Genomic DNA, 10,981 nt, shown 5'->3' on the forward strand with positions numbered 1-10,981 from the left:
TAAAGTGTGATTTCGTTAGAGGGCGCTGTCCACTGTTTTTTTTTTTTACACGGTGTTTTATGTGCAGATGTGTAGGGCCTAGGCCTACGATATAGTGTGACCCAAAACCAACAGTTTTTAATCAATACGTATTGATTTAGTGTGTAATAAAGGTATGTACAGCTTGTTCATGTTTAAATGAAAGCGTTGCATTATTTCTAAGATTTATGGCCTAATAGAAGACTAGGTTTTTATCTATTTTTTTGCCGACTAGCTAGGAGGCCGGAGAACATTCATTGCTCAAAACTGACACGCACGGCGGCCAGAGTGAATGTCGGCCGGAGGTGATCGGCTTCCATGCTAGTCTCTGCTAAGCTAGCATGTACGCGAAATTATACTGTTGTTTTAGTGGACTGATGATGATGGATGGAAGGAAAACCGACTGACTCCTGTACTGCATGTCTATGAAAATTGAATGATTCTTGTAGAGCTTACAAAAAAAGAAGCATAATTACAACTAAGCTAACTAGCCTAGGCCTAGCCTAAGTTTTCTTTAAATTAATGAATATTAATTATTATAATATTTTTTCTTTTATAATTTAGAAATTATGAAGGCAGCCTCTAAACAACATTCAACGCCACAGAAAGGTAAATTGTATATAAAAGAAAAAGATGACAATCTCTTTTTATAATTTATTTCTTAATTTTTTTTTTTTTTTTTTTTTTTGTGTTTTTATCTATGACTGCATATTTGTGTTATCAGAATCCGAAAAGAAAATAAAGCTTTCTGCTATTCACCATGCTTTGAACTCTGACCCAGTCAATATTGCAGCACTTCGTAAACACGCCATCAGCAAAGGAGGCTTATTAAACGATGAAGTGCGACGTAAAGTTTGGCCAAAACTACTCAACATTAACGTACATGATCATCAAAAGAAGTCAGGTAATCAATTTTTCAATTTCACAGTCAACTATGAAACTGTTTTTTTTTTTTATTGTTTCATTTTATTTGAAGACTATTGCTATATTCTTAATTTTAGCTGGAGATATTACCAAGCATCGTGACTACAGTCAAGTTGTTCTAGATGTCAACAGGTCTTTCAAGAGATTTCCAAAAGGTTAGATATAATTAAAATAATGTTTTTATTTTATTATTTATTTATATTGGGTGACAAAGACTGGCCCACCATGGGCCTAGTTATGAGTGACAGTGGCTGTGTGTGTACTAGTAAACCGGGGTAACCCCTTACTTGTCTCGAAAGATGTACTAGGTTCACATGAGTTAGATGTGTACACTGAACCTACAGTTTATATTCCTATTCTGAGAAGACTCGTTCTACCACCAGAACTATGGAGCAAGCGAGCCACTCACTGAGTTCCGTATCGTTCACAGTTCTATCGTGATTAGATCTAATAGTATTGCAGATCAAAGATACTAAAGGCTCTTTCACACAGAAATCATTGTTCTTTAAATGTCAATTTTGCTTATAAACACAGGACACAGGAAATATTGTTATTTTGTGAATGGATCTACATTGGCAATAATTAATTTTTAGAATGATTACAATTTTTACGTTTGTCTATAGGCATGAAGGATGATCAGCGTGAGGTGCTCCAAGAACAGTTAACTAATATAATTGTGCAAGTGTTGATTCGACATAAGCAGTTGCATTATTACCAGGTAATATTCATCAGCATTGGTTGTTAGACATAGCGCCCTCCACTATTTTGTGCCATTTTATTCCTGTTGTGGGCCGGATGTGTCTCAAGTGGGCCAGTGTAATAATAGTCATGTTTTATTCTGTATGCCTAACTATATCATAATTAGTATAGTGATAAAACTGTATGCTATAGATGCTGAACCTGATCTACTAAAATAGTCTTTGCCTAAAATGTATAATCCCTGCCTTCTTCCTTTGAATCTAAATTTGAATGTTTTTAATACAGTAAATAAATTAGAAAATAAAACAGTTGAAATAATTGGCTAGTTAAACTTTAACATACTGTATAATGTAAAGAATAAAAGGCAAAGGTAATTATGATTGATTGATTGAATTTATTTGATGCTCAACATTAAAATAACAAACAGACAAAAGACAAAATAACGAGCATCAGGAACACCCATTAGGCCGGAAAAACCAGCCCATTTCCAATGGGGTCCATTATATTTGTCCTTTAGCTTAACTGGAAATTAAAGAAATTCGGATTAGGCCCTCCACGGACCCAGATCAGCACACCGGGAGACAATCCCCTACTCTTTGCCACTCCATGTCTATCGTACCTTATTTCAATATTATCAGTACACCATCACTCTCCGGTATATACAGCACCCACCCTGATTCCAGATGGTCTCCCATTCAGAATCCAACCGGGCCGGCCCAACATTGCTTAGCTTCGTTCATCTAACAAGAACGGGTGTTTCAACACTGTATGGCCGAATGAATAAGTGGTGCATATGAATTAAAATTGATTTTCTATTTTACAGGGATATCATGATATATGTGTAACATTCCTCCTGGCTGTCGGTAAAGACATGGCACTGTCAATTATGGATGTTTTATCAATTCACCACTTTAGGTACGTTTTAGTCTATAAATGAATGATATGAAGCATTATGCTAAAGTGTTGATATGATTTCTAATACCCATGCAATGAATGGAAGAATTCAATATGAACTTTCTTTCTGAGTGAGGAAAGAACAAGATTTTTATTGCAAGTGCTAAAGTGAAATAATTCTAGCATTTTAAATAGCATGCTCATGTTGAGTGTCTGTTCATAATCAGTGTACCATGTCCCACGTAACCGGCTCAGCCTACAGTATATAATAATGTTAGTTCTGCGGTACATATCATTTTGAAACCTGAGCTGCACTGACGAGATCTGATAAGATGAAAACAGTACTATCTGCAGATTGGATATAATAATACTGTATGTATATATGGAATTTAGCTGACAATTGAGTTCATTTTCTGCTATCAATAAGAAAACTTTTACAGTGAAATTGATATTACATTGACTTAATCTATCAATCAATCAATCAATCAATCAATCAATCAACGTAAACGTTTATTTTCTTTCTATCTATCAATTGCAATAAAACAAATGAATAAGGTATTAAAAGAGAATAATATTAATCTAAAGCTCTGTCTACACTGTCAAACTAGTTTGACAAAAAAAAGTGTGATGTGCCCAAATATGGTAGTGATATGCCCAAACATGTTAGTGATATGCCCAAACATGTTAGTGATATCATCATGTCCATATATGGGCACATCAAATTTATAGTGTAGACAGAGCTTAACACATACTCATGATGCTATTAATATTTTCAGAGATTTTATGGACTCTACCATGGACAGAACTAAACATATGCTTAATTATTTATTCCCAATTATACGAAAAGCAAATCCAGTGTTGCATGACTTTATGCAAAAGTAAGTGGAGTTTTGTGTTTTTTTGTTTAATTGTCCATTAACATAATACATTTGTTATACTACTACTGTTCGTAATTTTAACCATATTTTACTGTGGCCATCTGACAACACCTCCATTTCCCCTACCTACTACTGTACTACACTCATGTAAGTAATTGTTTGGAGTGACCTGTGTCTTCCAGTCTAAACTGAGCTGACTTAAGCACAGAACAGTGTGGCAAAATGTGTACACAGGACTTTCAGCTTTAAAGCTCTGTCTACACTATCAAAGTTTATGTGACAAAACAATGCGATGTGCCCAAATATGGACATGATGATGTCATATCACTACCATATTTGGGCACATCACACTTTTCTTGTCAAACTAGTTTGATAGTGTAGACAGAGCTTTAATGCCGATTGTATGACTGGGTGTGCTCCTGTCTCAAAAGCGGCCACTCGACTCACCAGTCAAAAGTGATTCTGAGTATACTTGACTAATTGTTGTACTGTACTATAATTTACAGGTCAGAGGTCGGAACTGTATTTGCATTGGCCTGGTTAATAACATGGTATGGACACGTGTTAAATGATTACAAAAGTATTGTAAGGTTGTACGACTTTTTCCTAGCATGCCATCCACTAATGCCGGTTTATTTAGCAGCTGCGGTAAGTGATAAACGTGTTATTTCTAGAGTGGATCCATACATTTTCATGTAGGCGTTAGATTAACTATCTTTTGAAATAATGTAAAAATTTTCACCAAAAAATGAGTAAAATTTTTCTCTTATACTGTAATTTTCCTTACATAAAAATCTATTTCCACAAACATTCTTGTTACATAAGTTTTTATTTTATTAATAAACACATTTCCTATATAGATTGTTCTGTACCGAGAAAAGGGCGTGTTACAACAAGATTGTGAGATGGTATACGTACATAGCTACTTGTCAAAAATTCCTCAAGATCTTCCATTTGAACACTTAATCATCAAGGCCGGAGACTTATTTGTGCAATATCCACCCTCTGCAATGGCTAAGGAAGCCAAGCTGCATTATAAACAAAGGTATTTATTTTGTTTTTGTCAAATGGATATGTAATTTAAATGCATTAGTAAAGATTCTTTCCCACTGATCCGGGGACAGCAAATCAAATCGAAACGTCAATGTTTCGTTTTCACGCGGCTATGATCATGTCGTGGAGCATTGTTTTTTTGACAAATATGGAAGGGATAGGCTCAAATATTGTAGGGATGTGACATCATTATGTTCATATAATGGGCACGTCACATAAAGTTTGATATTGTAGACAGAACTTAAGTTCTACTGTACGTACACAATGCTCCAAAGAAAGCAAATATACAAACATATTCTGTTTACAGTACTGCAATATCAAAGCATGGTGATTTTGAGTCCGCTGTCCAGCATCAACGTCCAGATGCCATTCTACAGTTAATGCGAGAACGGAGTAGACGTAACAGCTACCCGTCGCTACGATCTCAATCAAGCCAAGTGGTGAAGGTCGCAGTATGGGCGCTGTCAACAGCAGTTGGTGTAGCGGCTCTCGCAGTCCTTAATACAGCAGCAGAATTTTGGGTATGACACAAATAGTTATTCTGTATTGAAGTGTAAAAAAAACGCCCTGCATTTTAAAATTAAGCACCAAGAATTTTAGATATAATATTTGATTAAATGTGCAAAATTTAAAATTGTAAATAAAAAAATCATGAAAATTAAATGGTCAGATAAAGATCAGTAATTACTGGAATGCATGAGCAATATTGAGTGAGTTAGTGGCCGAGCGGTCAAGACGGTGGAACCGTAATCCATAACTAGAACATCGGCAAGGGTTCAGGGTTCACTAGCTCCATGGTTCTGGTGCTGTTGTTTTATGTCTGTTTAAGCGTGGTTTCCACTAGGACTCAACGCGACATATTGACGCAAAGTACTGTATTGCGCAATCACAAGTGGTAACCGCGGGCGCAACAATGCTGCGAACATGGCAGGTTTCATTTCACGCAGACACAATTATGGGAAGGGCATTTTCTTATGTTGCGTAGGTTGCGTCGCTAGTAGCAACCAAGCATTAGGATCACGTCACAATTATATTACTACAGTTACTGCAGTATCTACATTTATTTACTGCAATAATAATAATAAATAATAATAATTTTGACATGATTCCTTGGTGTTTAATATTAATTTGATTGAGAAATAGAATAGTAAAATATTTTTTAATTTCTCTATTAATTTAAACTCATTTCATTGCTCAGGAAATTATATGTGTAATGAATTATGATAATTTATTTTATGTATTTGTTTATAATTTGTATATCATTTTTGTAATAATGTATATTTATTAATTTCTCTGTGGTTTATATTATAAATATGCCTGTTTATATATACAGTATAATTATATAGAATAATTATGTAAATGTTAAATATAATATGTAAGGAAATATAGTTATATAGGAGTGTTGACATTTTATTTAAAAACAGTAGCATGGAAAAAGAGGGATCTTTCGCATGTGGACTTAAACATTATATGTCACTCATTTGCATAATAGCGTGGTTCAATTTAAATTTCTAAATGAACACTCGCGTCCTATATAATAATAATACTATGATACTATAGGCCCTAAAAGCTTGATTAAATAGACAATTAAAAAATCGACACTTCACAGTTTGGAAATGGAAATCCATTTTACTACATTTCCAGAAATCATAAACCATTCTCCACCATGATTCTGGTAGAATTTTCCGTTTTTTCCCCAAAAATGACTAATTTCGACCTATTTACTCTTTGTCAAAAGTGGTTACTATAGCACAATAGGCATGCGCAGAACCCATTATTCGACTATGCGCATGTTTATTATGCTATAGTAACTATTTATATCAAAAAATAAAAGGGTCGAAAATGGGCCATTTTCTCGAAAATTTTCCTGTACTATAGTACAGGGATTTTTTCCAAATATGGCAAATTTTCGACCTTTTTATTTTTGGATAAAACTGGTTACTATAGCACAATATACATGCGCAGAACACATTATTCGACTCTGCGCATGTTTATTATGCTATAGTAACCATTTATGTCAAAAGTGGTTACTATAGCACAATAGGCATACGCAGAACCCATTATTTGACTATGCGCATGTTTATTATGCTATAGTAACCATTTATATCAAAAAATAAAAGAGTCGAAAATGGGCCATTTTCTCGAAAATTTCCCTGTACTATAGTACAGGGATTTTTTTTCCAAAAAATGGCAAATTTTCGACCTTTTTATTTTTGGATAAAACTGGTTACTATAGCACAATTGACATGCGCAGAACCCATTATTCGACTCTGCACATGTTTATTATGCTATAGTAACCCTTTATGTCAAAAGTGGTTACTATAGCACAATAGGCATGCGCAGAACCCATTATTCGACTATGCGCATGTTTATGCTATAGTAACCATTTATATCAGAAAATAAAAGGGTCGAAAAAGGGCCATTTTTCGACAATTTCCCTGTACTATAGTACACAGATTTTTTATAAAAATTTCAAATTTTCGACCTTTATATTTTTCGATAAAACTGGTTACTATAGCACAATTGAAATGCGCAGAACCCATTATTCGACTCTGCGCATGTATATTATGCTATAGTAACCATTTATGTCAAAAAATAAAAGGGTCGAAAATTGGCAATTTTCGAAAATTTTCCTATTTTTAAACAAGGCCAACAGCCATAAGTCGCGTGCTCTCAGAAAAAAAAAAAACTTTCAAAAAGTAATGAAAAGCGATAAAACGCATAGTGATACCGGACCGACAGACAGACAGACCAACCGATATATACTATAAAAATGTATTTCTTATTTTATTTAAACAATCATGAGTATCCTATCCTTAATTGCAAACACAAAAAACGATCTATAAAGATATAAGCAGTGAGTTAGGCAGATCATAAGTCAGCTCTCCTTAATTGCCTAAGTCACAGCTGACTTAGGCAGAAACACACAAAAATATAGTATATTGATATAAGCAGTGAGTTAGGCAGATCATAAGTCAGCTCTCCTTAATTGCCTAAGTCACACAACTGACTTGGGCAGAAACACAAAAAATATAGTATATTGATATAAGCAGTGAGTTAGGCAGAAAAACAAAACAACAATTATGACTTAGACACTTTTGATATGAGGCTGTCGATATCATCTATATACAAAAAATGCTACCTTTAAATAACAAAATTTAATAGCATCAGCTCTTCACATTAAAATTAACACTGATGGTTTTAGAATAGGAAAGTAGCAATAAAAGCGAAAGAATTTGTAACAAATGGGTTAAAAAATATACTATAAAAATGCATTTCTTATTTTATTTTAAAAATCATGAGTCTCCTCTCCTTAATTGCCTAAGTCACACTGCTGACTTAGGCAGAAACACAAAAAAAACGATCTGAGCATGTGCAAATGTATATAAAAGCACTCAGATAATGTACAGAGGACAGTATAATGATATAAGCAGTGAGTTAGGCAGATCATAAATCAGATCTCCTTAATTGCCTAAGTCACACAGCTGACTTAGGCAGAAACACACAAAAATATAGTATATTGATATAAGCAGTGAGTTAGGCAGAAAAACAAAAAACAAATTATGACTAAGACACTTTTGTTATGAGGCTGTCGATATCATCTATATACAAAAAATGCTACCTTTAAGTAACAAAATTTACAAGCATCAGCTCTTCAGATTAAAATTAACACTGATGATTTTAGAAAAGGAAAATAGCAATAAAAGAGAAAGAATTAAAAAATCATGAGTCTCCTCTTCTTAATTGCCTAAGTCACACAGCTGACTTAGGCAGAAACACAAAAAACGATCTGAGTATGTGCAAATGTATATAAAAGCACTCAGATAATGTACAGAGGGCAGTATAATGATATAAGCAGTGAGTTAGGCAGATCATAAGTCAGCTCTCCTTAATTGCCTAAGTCACACTGCTGACTTAGGCAGAAACACAAAAAAATGTAGTATATTGATATAAGCAGTGAGTTAGGCAGAAAAACAAAACAAAAATCATGACTTAGACACTTTTGTCATGAGGCTGTCGATATCATCTATATTCAAAAAATGCTACCTTTAAGTAACAAAATTTAATAGCATCAGCTCTTCAGATTAAAATTAACACTGATGATTTTAGAAAAGGAAAGTAGCAATAAAAGAGAAAGAATTTGTAACAAATGGGTTAAAAAATATACTATAAAAATGTATTTCTTATTTTATTTTAAAAATCATGAGTCTCCTCTCCTTAATTGCCTAAGTCACACAGCTGACTTAGGCAGAAACACAAAAAACGATCTGAGTATGTGCAAATGTATATAAAAGCACTCAGATAATGTACAGAGGGCAGTATAATGATATGAGCAGTGAGTTAGGCAGATCATAAGTCATCTCTCCTTAATTGCCTACGTCACACTGCTGACTTAGGCAGAAACACAAAAAATGTAGTATATTGATATAAGCAGTAGTGAGTTAGGCAGAAAAACAAAACAAAAATTATGACTTAGACACTTTTGTTATGAGGCTGTCGATATCATCTATATACAAAAAATGCTACCTTTAAGTAACAAAATTTACTAGCATCAGCTCTTCAGATTAAAATTAACACTGATGATTTTAGAAAAGGAAAATAGCAATAAAAGAGAAAGAATTAAAAAATCATGAGTCTCCTTTTCTTAATTGCCTAAGTCACACAGCTGACTTAGGCAGAAACACAAAAAACGATCTGAGTATGTGCAAATGTATATAAAAGCACTCAGATAATGTACAGAGGGCAGTATAATGATATAAGCAGTGAGTTAGGCAGATCATAAGTCAGCTCTCCTTAATTGCCTAAGTCACACTGCTGACTTAGGCAGAAACACAAAAAATGTAGTATATTGATATAAGCAGTGAGTTAGGCAGAAAAACAAAACAAAAATTATGACTTAAACACTTTTGTTATGAGGCTGTCGATATCATCTATATACAAAAAAATGCTACCTTTAAGTAACAAAATTTAATAGCATCAGCACTTCAGATTAAAATTAACACTGATGGTTTTAGAATAGGAAAGTAGCAATAAAAGCGAAAGAATTTGTAACAAATGGGTTAAAAAATATACTATAAAAATCTATTTCTTATTTTATTTTAAAAATCATGAGTCTCCTCTCCTTAATTGCCTAAGTCACACTGCTGACTTAGGCAGAAACACAAAAAAACGATCTGAGCATGTGCAAATGTACTCTATATAAAAGCACTCAGATAATGTACAGAGGACAGTATAATGATATAAGCAGTGAGTTAGGAAGATCATAAGTCAGCTCTCCTTAATTGCCTAAATCACACTGCTGACTTGGGCAGAAACACAAAAAATGTAGTATATTGATATAAGCAGTGAGTTAGGCAGAAAAACAAAACAAAAATTATGACTTAGACACTTTTGTTATGAGGCTGTCGATATCATCTATATACAAAAAATGCTACCTTTAAGTAACAAAATTCAATAGCATAAGCTCTTCAGATTAAAATTAACACTGATGGTTTTAGAATAGGAAAGTAGCAATAAAAGCGAAAGAATTTGTAACAAATGGGTTAAAAAATATACTATAAAAATGTATTTCTTATTTTATTTTAAAAATCATGAGTCTCCTCTCCTTAATTGCCTAAGTCACACTGCTGACTTAGGCAGAAACACAAAAAAACGATCTGAGCATGTGCAAATGTACTCTATATAAAAGCACTCAGATAATGTACAGAGGACAGTATAATGATATAAGCAGTGAGTTAGGAAGATCATAAGTCAGCTCTCCTTAATTGCCTAAGTCACACAGCTGACTTAGGCAGAAACACACAAAAATATAGTATATTGATATACTGTAAGCAGTGAGTTAGGCAGAAAAACAAAAAACAAATTATGACTTAGACACTTTTGTTATTCGGCTGTCGATATCATCTATATACAAAAAATGCTACCTTTAAGTAACAAAATTTACTAGCATCAGCTCTTCAGATTAAAATTAACACTGATGATTTTAGAAAAGGAAAATAGTAATAAAAGAGAAAGAATTAAAAAATCATGAGTCTCCTTTTCTTAATTGCCTAAGTCACACAGCTGACTTAGGCAGAAACACAAAAAACGATCTGAGTATGTGAAAATGTATATAAAAGCACTCATATAATGTACAGAGGGCAGTATAATGATATAAGCAGTGAGTTAGGCAGATCATAAGTCAGCTCTCCTTAATTGCCTAAGTCACACTGCTGACTTAGGCAGAAACACAAAAAATGTAGTATATTGATATAAGCAGTGAGTTAGGCAGAAAAACAAAACAAAAATTATGACTTAAACACTTTTGTTATGAGGCTGTCGATATCATCTATATACAAAAAAATGCTACCTTTAAGTAACAAAATTTAATAGCATCAGCACTTCAGATTAAAATTAACACTGATGGTTTTAGAATAGGAAAGTAGCAATAAAAGCGAAAGAATTTGTAACAAATGGGTTAAAAAATATACTATAAAAATCTATTTCTTATTTTATTTTAAAAATCATGAGTCTCC

The 10,981-nt window shown here is 33.4% G+C and overlaps 1 protein-coding gene across 1 annotated transcript; it reads left to right on the top strand.

The window, feature by feature from the left end:
• Positions 1–66: 66 nt before the first annotated feature.
• LOC140056403 (TBC1 domain family member 20-like) lies at positions 67–5,671 on the top strand. Its single transcript, XM_072101769.1, has 10 exons — positions 67–152; positions 583–627; positions 743–922; positions 1,020–1,097; positions 1,566–1,660; positions 2,465–2,556; positions 3,312–3,413; positions 3,920–4,061; positions 4,274–4,458; positions 4,774–5,671. Exons 2-10 carry the CDS (start codon positions 588–590, stop codon positions 4,991–4,993), a joined length of 1,134 nt encoding a protein of 377 aa, XP_071957870.1. The 5' UTR covers positions 67–152; positions 583–587; the 3' UTR covers positions 4,994–5,671.
• Positions 5,672–10,981: the final 5,310 nt, after the last annotated feature.

Source organism: Antedon mediterranea, chromosome 8 (genome assembly GCF_964355755.1).
Source record: "Antedon mediterranea chromosome 8, ecAntMedi1.1, whole genome shotgun sequence".
Classification (NCBI taxonomy): Eukaryota; Metazoa; Echinodermata; class Crinoidea; order Comatulida; family Antedonidae; genus Antedon; species Antedon mediterranea.

What these genes read in the sequence shown, in the direction of transcription:
- LOC140056403 (XM_072101769.1), top strand. Translation starts at nt 588, where the DNA reads ATGAAGGCAGCCTCTAAACAACATTCAACGCCACAGAAAG. An exon ending in TTATCAATTCACCACTTTAG is followed by an intron (nt 2,557 to 3,311) that starts GTACGTTTTAGT and finishes TAATATTTTCAG; the next exon opens with AGATTTTATGGACTCTACCA. An exon ending in TTGCATGACTTTATGCAAAA is followed by an intron (nt 3,414 to 3,919) that starts GTAAGTGGAGTT and finishes TATAATTTACAG; the next exon opens with GTCAGAGGTCGGAACTGTAT.